Source organism: Pygoscelis adeliae, unplaced genomic scaffold (assembly GCF_000699105.1).
Source record: "Pygoscelis adeliae isolate BGI_AS28 unplaced genomic scaffold, ASM69910v1 Scaffold582, whole genome shotgun sequence".
NCBI lineage: Eukaryota > Metazoa > Chordata > Aves > Sphenisciformes > Spheniscidae > Pygoscelis > Pygoscelis adeliae.
The window spans coordinates 269,087-286,301 of NW_008824281.1; the positions used below are offsets into that span (position 1 = coordinate 269,087).

The window sequence follows — 17,215 nt, forward strand, 5'->3', positions numbered from 1 at the left end:
ATGTTAATGAAATAACATTAATATGTTAATCATGTCTCGGAAAACTAATGAATATGTATATTTTGACTGTACTTAACTCCTATAGCTAAGCAGTCCGGCACGCACATTAGGTGGAGTGATCCCCTGTGCGTCCGGCGCCGCAATAAAGAATGCCTGCTTTCTAAAACTCTAAATCGAGTCTTAGAGAGTTTTTCATCTGCCGACTTACGGTAACACGGCGGCGGGCCTGGCTGAGCTCTCTTTGCCCCTTCTTCAGGAGGAAGAATCGTGAAGTCTCGGTACCTGCAGTACGATAAGAAAGACGCCAAGAAGGTACTTGGACGCCTCGCTGCCGGGCTGAAGGGTCGCTCAGCAAAGGATAGAAATGGTGTGAGGGGTGGCTCGGACTTGTGGAAACAGGACCTAAGCAAAAAATGACTGCTGGGGTTATGGGGGAGTCGTGGTGTATTACTAGAGGCAGACTGGGATGGGAACTTGGGACTGTACTCAGGTGACTTGCAAAGCACCAAGATGCCCTGGGATTGTAGTTGTTTATTGTCAGCGTTCAAGTTGGGGGTAAGATGTATTGCTGATCACAATTACTGCTTATGTTCAATCTTTTCTGTTTCTTGATTGTCAGGATACCTCAGCAAATTCTTTTTCAACGCCTGCTGCTAAACCATCTTCTGCAACTAAACCAAGATCAGTTCTTCCTCAGAAATGTAAAACTTCTGCTGGTAGGTTTTACCAGAATTTAAAAGCTCTTCTTCTGTGAATTTGTATTTCCAACCTGTGGGACTCTTAACAACTCTAAAGCGTTGTTAACAGGTGATATTTTGTATTACTTAAATCACTGCCAGTTACTATCTGTATACAAAGGGAATTAAGAAACTTGATGTGGGGTTGAGAGGTGTAAACTGAAGTGCATTAAACTTGTCTGGACATTCTGATAGAGAACTAATCTGGAGGTGAGTAATTGGATTGTCTAAAATAAGCATATCTCTTGCCTTCTGCACAAGGCTTTGAACTACTCTTTTACTATGCCCTCACCATTGCCCTGCTTTTTTTATTTAATCTTTTTAATAAACCCAGTGTAAATGACTGAAAATCCCTGTCTGCAAAACAGTCAATTTTTATTTGTTTTGCAAGAATGGCAAAAGAACTTTCCGGTAAGACCTTAACTTGACTTGAAAATCCTGAGGAAATAACATTATTCCCTTTTCATATGAGTGTTGTTGAACTGTGAAATGTTTAAGAGGATAACATTCTGAACTACCTCGTCTCTAGGTAAGTTAGGGAGTATACAAATAGTATACTGGTATATAAAGTAAATGCATAAAAGTCTGCGTAAGGTTGCCACATATTAGTGAAAGCTTATATAATAGTGAACTTGTGCAGAATCTGTTCCAATTCTTTTAGTTTGATAACAGCTTCTTTCTATAGGTGTTGTCCCTAGCTCATTAAATCAGAGTAGTTTTGAGAAACGTGACTTGCAGTCCACTTTATTAGATGAAGATAAAATTAGTCGACCGGACCTTGATCTTTCAGCTATTAATGGTAAGCTTCCACTCATACTCAATTTCTTGGTTTATTATTTTTACCATCTGTGTTGTAACTTGGTGATAAGTAACCCTTGTGTTCTACTATATTCACAAAAGGATTTTGTTAAATAAGGTGAACATTATTTCAAGTGTCTTTAAGCAGAGGTATTGAGACCTTCAGCATTTAAATTAACCTCTTGATTTTTAGTATCTTTTGGGTTGTTCTTTTTGTTTACGATCAAATATTAAAGAACAAAGTACGCTCAAGTCTTTGTTCCTGTAACAGATGGGTGTTAGATTATCAGCCCTTCTGAAAATTGTATCATATCTATATGTAACTGTCACTTGAAGCTAAATGCTCATGTGATCCACATCTTCTCATGAGTATCATCAGAGCCAGAAACAGAGCACAAGTCTTCTTTACTGGTACACATAATTTTGAAATTATCTTTGCCTTTGAAGAACCTGATGGTATGTTGACCCACCCTATATACTTTGGTAGAAGAGAGCAATAACTTTTCTGTTGTGATACAGATAAAACTGTCCGTAAAAAGACTCCTAGTTCAAACTCTGCTTGCAAAGGAGGTACAGGGACACGTCGAAAAACAAAAAAAGCGGTGAGTCTCACTGCTTTCATTTGTTAAGCATATTGATTTTGAAATGTGTGAAATGAAAATTTTCTGTTTGTCTTTAATCTTGATAACAACTTTGAGGTTCTGGGATGATCTAAAGCCTTCTGGCAGAAGTCAGAGGATAAGTCTGTTCTACTGCTAGCGATGTTTGTTTTGTTTATTGGATGTCTCAACACTGACCGAAACTTTGCTTTCATTTCTTGTGGTAAAGAATCTGCTCCAATTGTAGCATCTCCTCAAGTCGATTCTTTTTGTATTGCTGTCAATAATGTGATTTTTAATTAAATCACATTATCTTTAAATATTTTCTGACATTTTCGCTCAGAAAACTAATATTGCTTCAACCTAATTTGAAGTGCCTTATTTAGGAATCTCATTCATTGTAGCACTGAAACTTCAAGTTCTCTACCAGTATTAGGAAAATCTGCTGAAAACGTTATAAAAAGTGGTGGGACAAAGAACAAAGGGGTATATTTAATTTTTTAGTTTTTTAATGTTTAAAAACCCAAACTTTTTTCATTGAGCTGACTTGTTGATGATGATTCCAGGCACGAATTTGACTTCCATGAATTTGAACATTGAAAAAATAATTGTTTAAATACCAAATCTGATCTAGTATATTCTTTTCTTTTCTGAAGGGAAATGATTCTGATGCTCTGATGGAAGAGCTGGAATCTCAGACACTGCTTTTAACTTACCTAAGAGTAAAGGTGAGAGTCAGTCAAGTATTTGGTGTTTCAGATAGAAGAACTTGATATTGAGAAATTGTTTAATTTCTTGTCTATGCTTTATGATCCGTGAAAGTTAGATTTTTGTGACTTTATATGTTTAGGGTTGTAAAACGGTATGACTTGCTTTGCTGGTGCTGTGTTGTGTTTAACCTCAGCCAGCAACTGAGCACTACACAGCTGCTTGCTCACTCTTTGCTCCCCGCCCCAAGTGAGAAAACTGGTGGGTTGAGATAAAGACAGTTTAATAATTTAAATAAAATAGTAATAATAACAACTAATAATACAAGAATACACAAGGCAAGCGATGTACAATGCAATTGCTCCCCACCTGCCGACCGATGCCCAGCCAGTCCCCGAGCAGCGGCCCCCCCGGCCAGCTTTCCCCAGTTTCTCTACTGAGCGTGACGTCCCATGGTATGGAATGTCCCTTTGGCCAGTTGGGGTCAGCTGTCCTGGCTGTGCCCCCTCCCAGCTTCTTGTGCACCTCCAGCCTGCTCAGTCGGTAGAGCATGGGGAGCTGGAAAGTCCTTGACTAGTGTAAGCACTGCTCAGCAACAACTAAAGCATTGGTGTGTTACCAATATTATTCTCATACTAAATCCAAAACACAGCACTGTACCAGCTACTAGGAAGAAAAGTAACTCTGTCCCAGCTGAAACCAGGACATGCTGGTTTCTCATGAAGTAGGGGTATGCAGAAGTTTTGGGAAAACCGTGAGTGAGAGCGTTTGGAGTTCAAGGTTGTAGCAGTGGCTTTGTTCTTTGTTCGCTCAGTGCTGTATATGTATATTTTTCCTTTGCAAAAAACATCAGCAGGGGTGGGGGAAGAAGATTGGAGGGAGGCTTTACCTATAGTGTATTGTGCTTATTGCACGAGGTCTCTGATTCATTAATTGAAGCTCTTTGACCTGGTCTGAGGCTTACATTTGTTTCTTCAGAATATGTTAATTACTTAAATGCAGCATTACTTTAGTTGTGAATATTTTTTTGATGTAATAGGCAGGAAAAAATCTTGCCAAGCTGGAGAAAAAAGCAGAAAAAAACTTGCTAATGTTGTGTGAAGAAAAGGAGAGACAACAGGAGAAGCTCTGCGAGTTGAAGCGTGAAATTCTACTCAAAGAGAGAGAGCAGAAACTTGATGATGCATTAGACAAACAGGTAGGCTTTATTACAATTTATGCTTCTCCCATATTTAAACAAGCTCACTTATGAAGCAGTCCTTTATCCAGAGGAGATTTCTCTGCTTCTGTGGCCTGCTGGGGTACAATTTTATGCATCTTAAAATAAATACCTTCTTCCTGTTGTGGCATGCTATGCTCTCTAGTAACCTAAGCTAATGCCTTGTCACTTTTTTGGTTGTCTCTTGTGGACAGGCAGGAAGGAGAAGTTAAGAGATATTAGGCAAGGGGCAGCAATAGTGCACCCGTTGCCAGAGCAGTTTACAGTCGATGCACAGGAGATGCAAGTGTTTTAAAACCACATGAACATCCTGCAGTTAGGCAATTACAGTTATGGCTAGAGCTGAGATGCTAACCCTTAGATGAGAAGTGAACATCTTGTGTTCTTTATTTGTCTTATTTTTATATGTTAGACAGCAATAGTTCTGGCCTGGTTGTAAGAAGGCAAATTTTGAATGAATAATTAATTTTTGAATAATTAATTTTCAAAACTGAACCTATGTTTGCTTTTAACAAATATACATTGCAAAAATTAAATAAGGCTCTTGTCTTTTGGAGAATACACTGTTAACTACAGTCAAAGTATCAAATATAAACCACTTTGCCTGCTATGTTGCTAATACCTCTGAGCTACAGTAACAAGGAAACTGGTATTGACCTAGGCATTTTGAGGTGGTAGAGGAAAACCTATTAAAAAGCACGATAGGAGTATCATACTACAAACTTCTTGAATTCCTCTGTCAATGAGCATTTCAGAGTGGTACTTGGAGTTTTTTTTTTTTATAAATGATTTTTCTGTGTTCGGCCAGGTCTGTACTAACAAAATGGCTGCTTTTGAAGAAGTGTTGGTTCATCATGTGTCTTTTTCAGATGGAAGTACTTTCTCCCCTTGTTCCTGTTTGTGAACAGTTTAAAGAGCAATATAAAAGCTTTGCAGTTTCCCTGGATGCCACTAGACATGAATTACCCATAAAGAATATTCACATAGAAGGAGATACGCTAACATACCTTGGTATGAAAATTTGATTCATCAATTTACTTTCCAAAATAGTGTTTTATTGGTATGCTAAAATGCTTACATTGCTATTGCTAGATCTGTCTGTGGCCACTGGAGGAATTTTGTGTGCTCTTAGAGCTTGTATGGACACTGAGCCGCAACATTAGTCACATGTTTTGCTATGAATAATTCTTGTCTCCGTTTAACCACTAAACTGCACTTGAACAAGTTTTTTATCCTGCAGCAGGAAAAAAAAATTAACTTTCTAAACTAGGGCAGTCTTCATGTACACTTTCTTTAGCAAGTTTCTGTATCTTTTAACTGTATTCATGGCATTCCTCCTCCTTCCTTGTTCCTAACGGGTAAGCAAGCTGTAGAGTTGTAGAATTACTGTGATCTCTTCTTGTTTCTGTGTTTGAGGGATAAAGTCACATGGGTAGACTTGCTCATGTTTCCGGTAGAACTAGAGCTTAAATATATTGTGTGATGTCTTGAATCAGAGAATGTTTGTTTAATAAATTAGTACTTGTGTTTTGTATTGAAGTCTGGACAAAAAGTTACCTTTTTAAACTTCTGGTCTGCAAGAAACAAGATTCTTAAACCATTTACAATAATCTTACTTACACTTCAAAACAAATGGCAAAGGTTTATTGAAGAACTTAGAATTCTTGTAAGAAGGCTTGAAAGGAAATAAATACGTATTTTTGGTTTGTGAATGCTAAAGGAAAGGAGTGGATAAATTTCATATTGGGGTACATGGCAATAGCAATATATATAACTGGCCAGGGAATTTTGGGTGTTTAAAACTTGTTTTTTCTCTTGCATTTGTCTTGTAAAAACTCTTGAACATACTCTAAATGAGAGCTTGATTAGCAATTTTAATATTCTGTTGCTGGTGTTAGTCTTTATAGCTAAAAATAATTTGACTTTCACAGTTTGGCTTTCATGATGTGTTTGTGAAAGCTGAACAAACAGAAGTCTTCCATCATCTAGTTCACCTGCCTCTGTGGTTACTCCAGCTATTAAGTAATCTTGTATTAACTGGTGCCACTGCGTGCATTTTTGAATAATATTTTAACATCTCATATTGCAGATGAACTGCGAAAGGAGTTAACTATCACACAGGAACTTCTGGCAGAAGTTATGCCAAGCTACTCGGAAGAAAGTGCAAGAGCATTTAGTGTACTGAAAGAGCTTAAAGAAGTGTCTCAGAAACTGGATAAAGAGCTTCAAAGGTATTTACAACAATCAGGTGAAAAGACTGGTTAGCTAAATATTCAGGGGAAAATCTATAGATCTCGCCAGAATATATCCAGATTGTATATTGGAGGAGGATTAATTGAGGGGATAGTAGCACTAAGTTTAATTCTGTGTGTAGCAGACATCTGTATTTCTGTCCCTACCTACAGTCAGAGTAAATATGCTTGGGGTTTTTTGTTTGTGTATTCTAAGTGAACTACTTTAGTGTGCCATTCGCTGACACTTCAGCTGAGAAATTCAGCGAGCAAGAGTAGCCCTGGTAAAGTGCAAGTATGTAGGAGAGTGGAGAACTCCAGGAGACAGAAAAGTGAACTGGAAGCTCTATGTCTTAAATAATAACCATACAAATATATCATCCTTTAGGAGGTACAAGGAGCACAGAAAAGGTTTTTTTCCTCGAGTATTGTCTCAGCAAATACAAAGTATCACTGAGAGCATGAGGAAGAGATAAAATATCATAAATTTCCTTTCCTTCCTTCCCTCATTTCCCCAGACGAGATTACAGCTAAAATCTTTGAAGATTGATATACCATAAAGCCATGCATCTCCCCTTCCTGCAAACTGCCCCTCCTCTCCTCCAAATTCTAGCCTTTGGGAAGAAAATTCACATTTTACATTTTTTTCTTCTGGTGGCTGCATGGTAGAAGAAAGATGTGAATGTCCGGGCACGTAGCCTTTGGGGTAAAGCAGAAGTTGTTATCCTCCGAAGTAACTGTGAGCTTGCTTAATTTGTTCCAGGAGCTTCACACAAGTGCAGAACCTGTCGTTTGAAGTTAGTAAAGAAGTTTCTCTGCATAACCAAAGAATATGTGAAGAGAATTATGGACTAGATGTTGTGAAACGCTGGTACTTCAACTAAGTTTGTGTATTGTTTTACTAACGGGTGGGTACTAAATCAATGCCAGCAGACTTGTTATCTTTTTACTTCTTGTATGAACATATAACTTGTCCAAATTTCCAGTTATACCAGAATATGAACCCGGAGGCATGTATGCTTACTAATATAAGAAACGGAGTTTTCTTCTGTGTGCTGTCCCATAAGGAGACATCTTTTTTTTTTTTTTAATGTGAATTTCTGTGACACCTTTCTCACCCCATTCTGCCTTGACAATACTGAAAGGTAAATAATGAGAAATGTTATTCTTAGCAGATATGACCTATGTATTCTTAAACTTCTTGGTTTACTTTTTTGGAACTGGCTTTGGAACTGGAAATCTAGAGATCTGCATCTCCTTCCAAAGTAGTGTTCCTTAGGGGGCAACATATCAGAATATAGATGTGGAATTGTGTATGTGGTACTGTGCATTTGCTGATCTCATCAGGAGGATCTGTAGGAATGTACAGCATAATCGTTGGTTACTTAGTGAACGGCTTCTGGAGGAACTCTTAGTTGTCCCTTATTTCTGCATTTGCTGAGAGGAAAAGCTACGTGGTTAGTAAGTAATGAGGCTGATGCTTGGAAGGAGCACGGTCACTTGTTGTAACAAGTGAAAAGTTTTGGTAACGTGTTGCCTAATGGTCTTGGAAACAAATTTATTAAAATCATTAATGCTTTTGTATTAACCTGACACCTTCTCTTTAAGGACTTTATTCTTTTTAATAATAAAGACTTTTCCACTGCTATACCAATAGCCTTCATGATTGAATATCTTCACTGATCTCCTACAGAAGCTTTTGTTTCCATCTGGGCTTACGTAGGGCTAATACACAATATATGCAGTGATGGACTTATAGGCACTAACCAGTCCCAATGGCAAGCCATGACCTGCTGGCACCTGAATTGCTGAGGCCAGCAGAGTGTGAATGTGGAGAGAAACCTCAAACCTAACTACTGATTAAGTGCCTGAGAAAGTGTGTGCTCTGTTATGAACATATATACCAGATGTGGCAGGTTTTTTACAACGTACTTTCCATTTTTGTACAAGGAATGCATTTCTCTGAAAGACATGCTGTATCCTGTATTTTTTTACCTGTGGAACCTCTTTCTGTGATGTTTTTTCAAAAGCTTTGCTTTGTATTATCTGCTTAGTCTTACGTTTCTGGCTTAAGCTGTGTCTATAAAGATTTTTGGCCTGCTCAAAAAATACTTGGAGCATTCTCCTTGCACTCCTTGAAGTGCTATTCAGGCTTTCCTCCTGGTATTACTAAGGGTCTAACTAGATTCTTGTCTCCTTTTATTAAAAATTAGGAGTAAACTAAGCTGTAGTAACTGGATCAGGAAGATGTGCAGTGCACTGGATGAGAAGTCAATATATAACAAACTGTTAAGACTGTCCTTGTATATAATATCAGTATCATTTTTTTCACAGCAACTTATCCATGGGCCAGTAGGAGAGCAATGAGTTGTTTTAAGATATTCATCTGTTATTTCTTCCTCCTCAACCGTGTTAGATGAACTGCGCCTAATAGTTCACCTCTGTGTGCTGCCATTCAGTCCATGGGTCATAGGTGCTGCACACAGCAGGATCGTGCTCCGGGCCAGGAACATGAGCTGCACCTACGAAGTTGGCCACTGGATGGGGAACTTTGCTAAGCAGTCAAGTCATAGGTTAGCTGCAAATTAGTCTTTATTTTTGGTGGATGGAGATCTCGGTAGAAAGGCTCCTATATGATGAAACTGCTGGTCAAACAACTGTTTTTCCTAGGTTTGGCTAATTGCTAGGATGCATGTCCTCATGCCTTTAACCTGCTTTATCGTGTGTCATTCCGAGATTCAGAAAGTTAAGAGGGGTATTCTTAAATAAGAAGAGGGAGTTTGAAATGAAAATCAAGTTTATAGTGTCTTGATCATTCTGACTTGTGTCTGTGCAAAGACAGAATTTCTTTCCTAGGATTTCTTGCTGGTAGACCTCATTGCTGGTCGAAAAAACAAACATTTTTTTTAAGAAATACTTTTAAATTAAACCCATCCTCTTCAGTCAAGTTACTTTCTACCATTGAGATGCTAGTGTGTATATATACACCCAAATGTTACTTAAGCAACAGACAAGCAATACAAATTTTCACTATAAAGTGAAGTGGAATGCTGTTAGTTTTCTTCCCTGAAGAAGGGTGGTGGAGAAAGGTTCTGCTTGCTGTGATCACAGTTAAAGGCTCTAAATCTTTTGGGGAAGTAGTTCATCCTTGCTGCTGCAGGTGGCAGACATTATCTACACAACAAGCCTAAGGCAAAGTGGGAGTCCTGGAGCTGAAGGCCAACTGCGTGTTCAAAACATTATAGTGCTTGGGGACGTGCACTCATTGTTTCAGAAGAATCCTAGGCATTGATGTGAGCATTCTGGCCATTCTTTTCCTCAAATTGAACACTTGGGTAATTCTTTGTACAAATGGTAGAACAAGTGTTAGATAAAGCAGCTCAGCCTCTTCAGGAAAGGGTTTTAAACTATTTTGAACTGAGACTTTTCCATCCTGATCTTCCTGAATGTTCTTTCTAGGTGGTTCTGTTTTGGCTCTTTGCAGAAATGTTTTAGGCTCCTCCACCTTGAAATAGCCCCACACATTAGATGCTGTCATATTTAACACTGTACAAACAACAACAAAGAACTGCAGAATCACTGGAGCAGGAGCTAAACAGATGTGACACCACTTATTTAGTATTTTCCACTTATTTTCTGACAATGTCACATGCTCTGAATCTGCTTGGAGTCCTAAACAACTTAAGGGCTCTTTTTATTCAGGTTGTCAATCTCTTCTTGGTTTTTGTTTTGTTTTTAACCTAAAATTAATAGTGTTCTCCCTTCTGTAACTTGTATCAATGTAGATTTATGTTCTATCTGAGCTTGTGCAGTACTTACGACCTACATATTCATCTTTTAGGCCAGAAGTTCTTACTGACCAATTGTTAACGTCCATGTGTCCTAAGGTGCTTTTCGGGGGGCGGGAGGCAGGGATTCCTCTTCCAAAAACTGAAAGAAATTGTGAAACGAGCCAGCTAGGTCTGAGAGCCTGGGTGGGAAAGGGGGGAGCACAGAAATGTAAGTACTCGTCCCCTGCAAAATTCTCTTAATTGTCTAAAAAGCATTTGGCAAAGATAATTTTAAGCTAGGTTTGCATTGCACAGATTGCCCTGCCTGGATTCTGGTATTTCTTGGGGAGCTCTGACCGCATTCTCTTCAGTTACGCTGGTGTTGCCTGCCTGTTTTGACCACCAGCTCAGGAGGGCTGAGTCAAAGCATTTTTTGCTGTAATTCCTGTGCTCTCTGCGATGGGGTCACCGGGGGTCAACGTAAGGGAGCATCCCTCTTTGCCTGTGGTGCACTACAGTGGAGCTGCAGCCCGTTTGTCTCTTCACCACCACCCCCCAACCCTACAATTCTTTGTTCGCACTAGCTTCAAATGGAGCTGATTCTTTGCTCATCAACAGCAAGTAAGCAGCTCATGACCCCAGCAGATGTTTCTGCATTTTAGGCTAATGAGAACTTATTGGATTACTGCAGTCTTCCCTGCCTTGGAGTAAATACCACTTTGTTGGAGATCCGGAAACTCATACTGAATATGATAAACAAACTGCTGGCTGGACTGTGATTGCCAGGACATGAAAAGAGTTCCACAGCAGCAGAGGATCTAACAGCTCTGAAATGCACCACTGAGCCACACCAATTAAGAGCATTTCCAGTGATTATGTGAGCATTCCTGTTCAACTCACAGAAATGATTTTAGGTTGTTTCTTCCGCTGCATTTGTGTGTGGTCTGTAAAGCAAATACAAGGATGGAGGACTAGGTTTGCAGAGTTGTCTCAAATGCCTCTGATGAGTTTCTTTTAAAATGTTTCTGTGAGAATGTATATGCAAGACCTATCGAGTTTCCTGCTATTTCAAGATCTTAAATTTAATATGTTAGTGAAGCAAACACAAATTGCCTCTTAAAACATAACTAATTTTTTGTTTATATAGATAATGTGTGTTTGGAGATGGCCCATTGGATATCAAAACTTAATTCCTTGTTTTAATATCTACTGCATGTGGGGGTGGGAAGTTAAACAGCTGATTAAACAGTAGAGTTTTCAGGACTACTACCCAAAAAGATATTCTGTCTGAATATCTTTTGTATATAAAAACTGTGCCTTTCAGCACTCAGGCTTTGTTGTGTATTTCTTCAGAGCTTCTTAGGCAGTATTTCAATAAGTGAAATGGTAAATAAGTAACTATAGGAGTGCAGCACTGATCCCCAGCTAAACCAGGATGAATCTTACCAGCTTGACTATAGAGCAATGCCAGTACACTTACACGACTTCAGTGTATTATGGACAGGGTAAGTATAGTATCTGTAGCGGCAGTACCCAAAGATGTTGAGAGCCCTTAACCCTTTCTTGCTAGCTTTTTTGTCTTGAGAAATTTGTCTTCACCTAACTGAACAAAATCAAATTTTTCAAATTAGTATGATTTGTATGGTAAAAGGACACCTCTACCTGTTCCTAGTTATAAAGGTGTCTAGCTGAATTTTGTATAACTCTTAAGTGTGGAGACTTCACAACCTCTCTAGGTCCCTTATTTATGTATAAAACCTCCACCAAACACTAGACTACGCACAAACTTCTATTACATCAGTCCTGTGTAGGGGCTGAGTAGAAAACTTGGAAGTAATTTCTTACTGAATGTCTTAATGACAACCACTTCTGATTAAGCACACTGCTCTATTCCTGTTCTAAATCAGCATCTGCCCATATTCATGATTTCTTAGTATTATTTCAGTCATTTAATCAGGAATTAAAATGTCCTACTGCTCAAAGATCAGCCTCTCCTGTTCTGCAGATGATTAATAGGCATTTCTGACAGAACTATTTAATAATTATATTCTCAATTATTCTGTTATTATATGCTACTCAGATTATAGTCTTATTTTGAATGTGCTCTTTAATTAACCTTTCCTGTTGTAATTCTGTTCTAGAGATGCTTGTATTCCCAGGAGGCAGGATCAGTCTTGTTTCTACCACTCTGTATCTGGACTGATGTTGTAGTTTCTGTAAAAAGACATTACCCTCATTGCTGGTAAGCTTGCAGTAGTAAGGCAAAGCCAATAGGGCACTTGTTTTGCAGTTATCAGTTTCTACATTAGATATCTATGTTTGGCTAACAGAAAGGAGGCTGTCACAGAAACGCAAAGGGAGAACAAAACTGGGAGTTAAAGAAATGGGTGTGGTTTTTTTACCATGAATATAATGCTGTAAAAATTAACTAAGACCTTATTCTTGTCTGGTGGTAAGTAATGAATGACACAAATGTTTTTCGATTGGGAAGGGGGGGACATATGATTATGGGTCCCCTAAAGCTGATGACTTGTCCGTTGTTTATTTTTTTTCACCCATCTTCTACTGAAATCTAGTGCGTACAGGACTTAATGTAGAACTAAGTAATTAATAGCCTTGTTTTTACTGCAGCATCTTTTCTTATGTACACAATTTATGCACGTATTCTCAAAATCTTTATGTAAGCGAGTATTACCTCCTCTGTCTTTAGGTCTGGTCATCTCTGTGACAAGTTAGCATGATAACACTCATACTGAGGTAGTTAACGAGGGCTAATTATTAAGGGCGTGATTCTACCACTTGATTCTTGTGAGTAGTCTTACTGATTTGAATTTTGTAATTGAGGAAGGAAAAAAGCAAAAGCACAGCTGAGAGTAGCAGTGCTCAAGAATTAGTATTATTTAGAGCTTAATGTTAACTCTATTTTTTGTTTGACAAATACTTGTCTGATAACTTTAATATTGCACGTAGCTTATTTACTAGGTAGATGGGACATGGCGGGGGGGAATTCTTTTGTTCCGCAGAGTAATGATGAGGAGAATGTACAAGCAGTCAGGATATAAATTAGATCTAGTCAGAACCAATATAGATGTAATCACATGGTCTTCTATAAACTGCAGTCCCTCCCTCACCTTTCTGACAGACTAGTGTAGCCATACCAATCCCCTGCACACTTTCAACCTGAACAACTGCCTGAGATTCCTAAAATTTCATGAGGAGCAGAATTACGTTTTTTGTAAACGAAATAAAAATCTGAACTATGCACAGTGCAAGTGGGTGGGTGAATATGGCCCATAGGTTTGACTGATGAATAGTTTTTATACATAAGCAGTTCTTACAGAACTTCCTTTAAACTCCTAACTATTACCAGATGTGGGTTGCAGGCGGCTGCTGGAATTCCAACACCTGTTGCATCACACTGAATAGAATTCATTTTGGCAGGCACAGAAAATTCCATTTCAGTAACTAAATAGTTTGAAATGATATCTAAAGCCTCCTTTTTTTTCAGACCAAGCTGATTCTAGCCTTATTTACAGGATTGCACATACTTTCATAATTAGAAGATGGTTTGCAGTCTTTAGAGACTGTAACTGGCTGATATTTCTTGTAGTCAGTAAATATCAAATAGAAAATCTTCAATTTGGAAGAAAACTCTACTTTAAAAAAAGTTAACAATAATTTAAAAGGGCTATACTCCACATAGTGATAATTTCTAGCTGTGATTTCTGAAATGTAGAAGTACACGGTTTTGTGTTCAAAAATATTACAGCATTATGCTGAAGATGATGGAGCTCCATTTTCGAAGTGTACTCTGCTGCATTCATCAATTCATTGCTGAATCATGTTTCTTCTTCAAAGTCCATACCCAGAGCTTTTTCAAAGATAAAATGTGGGTGGATGTTTAGTGGCACTTTGTGGGGTTTTTGGTACATACCCCATAGATCTCAGGCATGAGTCTGTAAGGAACCATTTATGGGTCTGCTATATAAAAAGGTATGGGTGATTAAGTGTAGAGGTAATTATTTTTTTGAAAGCATGATGCTGTTTCACCCAAAACATACCGGATCTCTGCAGGACTACTATCAAAATCGTTGTTTTGATTGGTGAGGTATTGTACATCAGCTATAGGCTGCTATACCATGAGAACAGCGGAGGTGCTTCATTTTCATTTTGCCTCCTTATTGTCTTTAATAAAGGATTCCAACATGCTATTAGGTGTTACCCTTAGGAAGGAGGCTAACATTAGCATTGCTTCTTTGCAGACAGGAAAATACTGAGGCATACAGAGTTCTGTGGATGTATCTGAGAAAATGATGAAGCTGAAAAAGAATTTGGAATTACCAGATTTTGCTTTACCTTTGCATGTTTCTGTTTGTCTCAAAAAAAAGAAAATCCCATTTTAATGTACTTTCTAAAAAGTTGCTTCTCTTAAAGCCTAGCTGGTTTGCTTGGGAAACAATCTCTATGGTTCTAGAGTTTGAATGAGTTTGAATAAACTGAAGGAGAATGCAGCGGTAAGGAAGAATCCACTCTCTTAAATTTAGACAATCCATCTATTTCCATTTCTAGTTCAGTTGCAAAGGCCAAGCTGTGTTATAAAACAGAGTCATTTCATTAAGAGTAGCGTAAACTGTTTGAAGTGCGACCTAGGTTTGACAGAGTTGGTACAAGTTAATGTTGATCTCAACTGTGCTGTAGTTGCATTTAGTACGGAGAAAGATAAAATTAATGTTCTAGCAAAACATTTGTAGAAAAATATGGCTCTTAAAAAATCTGAATGGCAGGCATGATATTTAATTCCGTGTAAAACCAGTGTAATGTCAATTGAACTGACATCATGCCAAAGAATACTAGCACAAGGTTTGTGGAAAGTGTTCATGTCTTAAACTAATGAACATAATCTAACAAAATACATCACCTATTCTTACAGATACTGCCTCACTTATATCCTTGACCATCATAGCTGGTACAAGCTAGTACGTAGCTAATACAACTCCTAGTACAAGAAGAATAGTACTATTTGAGTACAATTATACATTTCTGAGCAACGGGAGATCAGAGGAAAAACCCTATATACTTTAGCGATGGAGAGGAAAGATGTGTTAGGAGGGCCTCTTTTTGACTTCATGCTTTCTTGCACGTGTCTTCAATTTTGGGCAAACAAAAGAGTCCCTTGGTAGCACTCGTAGCGTTGTTTTGTCATGTGAAGATACATGAGCAATGGAGTGAGCAAGAGTGGAGCAGTTGTGCTTAAATAGCACAGCAGCAAGCAAAATGGATTCAGCTTACATAATATTAAAAGCTGAAAGCTGCTCCAAGACATTCTGCAACTCCTCCCACAGATGAGCTATAGCTAGAAAAATCCCATTAAAAATAACCTTTCCCAAGGTGGTGAACAATCTTTAAAAACTTCTTGTTCAGTAGTGAGAGCATAATTCTGATGTTTGTATTGTATTGAATAAAATTGCTTCAATTCTCCACCCTGGTCTGGACAATTAGGGCAAGTCTTAAAACAGGATCTGTAGACGAATGTTAGTCAAGGGTTGTTGATGTAATAAGAGTGGTTTAAATAGGTGATTTCTTGAAAACCTTCTGAACTTGCTTGGCTATGATTTTAACTGTTGTGTCCAATCCTAAAAACTGTCATAAGCCTTGTAAAATACATAGTCCTTTTGGTTTGAGACTGTTTAAGTTGTCTGGTACAAAGTATTTTCAGGTGAGGCATACTTTTTAAAGCCCTAGCCTAGCTTTTCTTTCTTTTTTTTTTTTTCAAATTTAACAAAACCTGTTCCCTCTTCTTCTAGACTTGTTATGTATGCCTCTCCACAAAAGTAAGACAATGCTGTTTTAAGATAGGTTTAAGTAGGAAACTGTAGCCACATCTAGCAGTGTTATCCATTACCGAAGATAATCTGAACTTATCAAAAAGCTACTGAGTAAATGATTTCATTTTTTTTAAGAGAAGTCATAGTAAAATTAGCGTAAGTTTCAAACGAGAAGTATTTAGGCACCATTTTGTTGCTCTCCTGGCTATGGACCGATCAGCCTCTCAAGTCCTATGGCTGAAGTAGTCAGGGAAACCTCACTCCTTCTGATGACTTTGTGTTTTTAGGGAATGGACTGACTTGCAGAAAATGTGTTAGCTAGTAATGATGCTGCTAAAATATATGGTGATTGAAATAATTTTAAGATGCAGAAGAGTAATTTTAAAAGTTCAGCAGCTTTAGCCACTTGATTTGCTGTTTTTCTTGTCAGAAGGTAGAAGAAAGGGCCTTTGGTAAACTATCGAGTTGACTTTTGGATACAAATCTGTATTTTTGCTAGATAAAGTGCTGGGCTCCATATCAGTGATTTTTAGAAGAAATGGAACTGAGGTTCAAATAACAGAGCTAACCTAGGGGGAAAAAAAAGTTGTGGGTTTTTTTTTTCCTGTTTTCCTAGTAGTTTACCTTAAGCCAGGTGTGTAATGTTGGGGGAAAAAATATAATTGAAACTGCCTATGTTGAGGGTTTTCATTTATTCCTGGGGGGAGAGTTCAGCTCTGTTGAAGCACACCTGGGATCCTGGCTTGCCTGGGTTGTCTCCAGCAAGGATCAGAGGAATCATTCCTCGGTATCCATATGCAGCATTTAATCCATCACTGTGAAACATGGCATTTATTCCGTCACCTGGAATCTCGGCTGTTGCTTTGGATATGCTTTTCTCCCCGATTTGTGTAAGCTCTACTCTCACGCTGCACCCTCTTCAGACTGGTGTAGTGAGAGCTCCCCCTCCTGTCTCAAGCCCCTGTAACCACGGGCTAGGACAGAGGGATGGAGATGGATAGATTAGGGCCTAGGGATGGAGGAGGATAGAGCAGCATCAGTCCTGGCACTGGATTTTGAGTTGGAAAGCAGTTCTTTGGCGGTGCTCAGTGGAGTGCCTCAGAGTCCAAAGGCTCAGTTAATGGGACCAGACCATGCAGGGGGTGCTGTGCCCTGGTCCAAGCTGATGGGACCTTTAGGAACATAAGCTTTTGCAGCTCTTGCATCTGCGTGAGGCACACCGGCACCTTCAGGGACTCGAGGAGGAAGGCAGAGAGCTCAGGCAGGTGGTCTCCCGGGGCTGGTAGGGCTCGGCAGAAGAGGAGCCGATGGCATAGAAGCCCTCAGGG

The 17,215-nt window shown here is 38.7% G+C and overlaps 1 protein-coding gene across 1 annotated transcript in view; it reads left to right on the forward strand.

The window, feature by feature from the left end:
* HAUS8 (HAUS augmin-like complex, subunit 8) overlaps positions 1-7,913 on the forward strand; it is a 10,593-nt gene extending 2,680 nt beyond the window's left edge. The window contains exons 2-10 of the mRNA XM_009318417.1: positions 257-312; positions 620-716; positions 1,423-1,536; positions 2,055-2,137; positions 2,791-2,862; positions 3,882-4,040; positions 4,931-5,072; positions 6,151-6,292; positions 7,056-7,913. Of these exons, the coding sequence (XP_009316692.1) occupies positions 257-312; positions 620-716; positions 1,423-1,536; positions 2,055-2,137; positions 2,791-2,862; positions 3,882-4,040; positions 4,931-5,072; positions 6,151-6,292; positions 7,056-7,176 (986 nt within the window). The 3' untranslated portion in view covers positions 7,177-7,913. The remainder of the gene's footprint in view (positions 1-256; positions 313-619; positions 717-1,422; positions 1,537-2,054; positions 2,138-2,790; positions 2,863-3,881; positions 4,041-4,930; positions 5,073-6,150; positions 6,293-7,055) is intronic.
* The last annotated feature ends 9,302 nt before the right edge of the window (positions 7,914-17,215 follow it).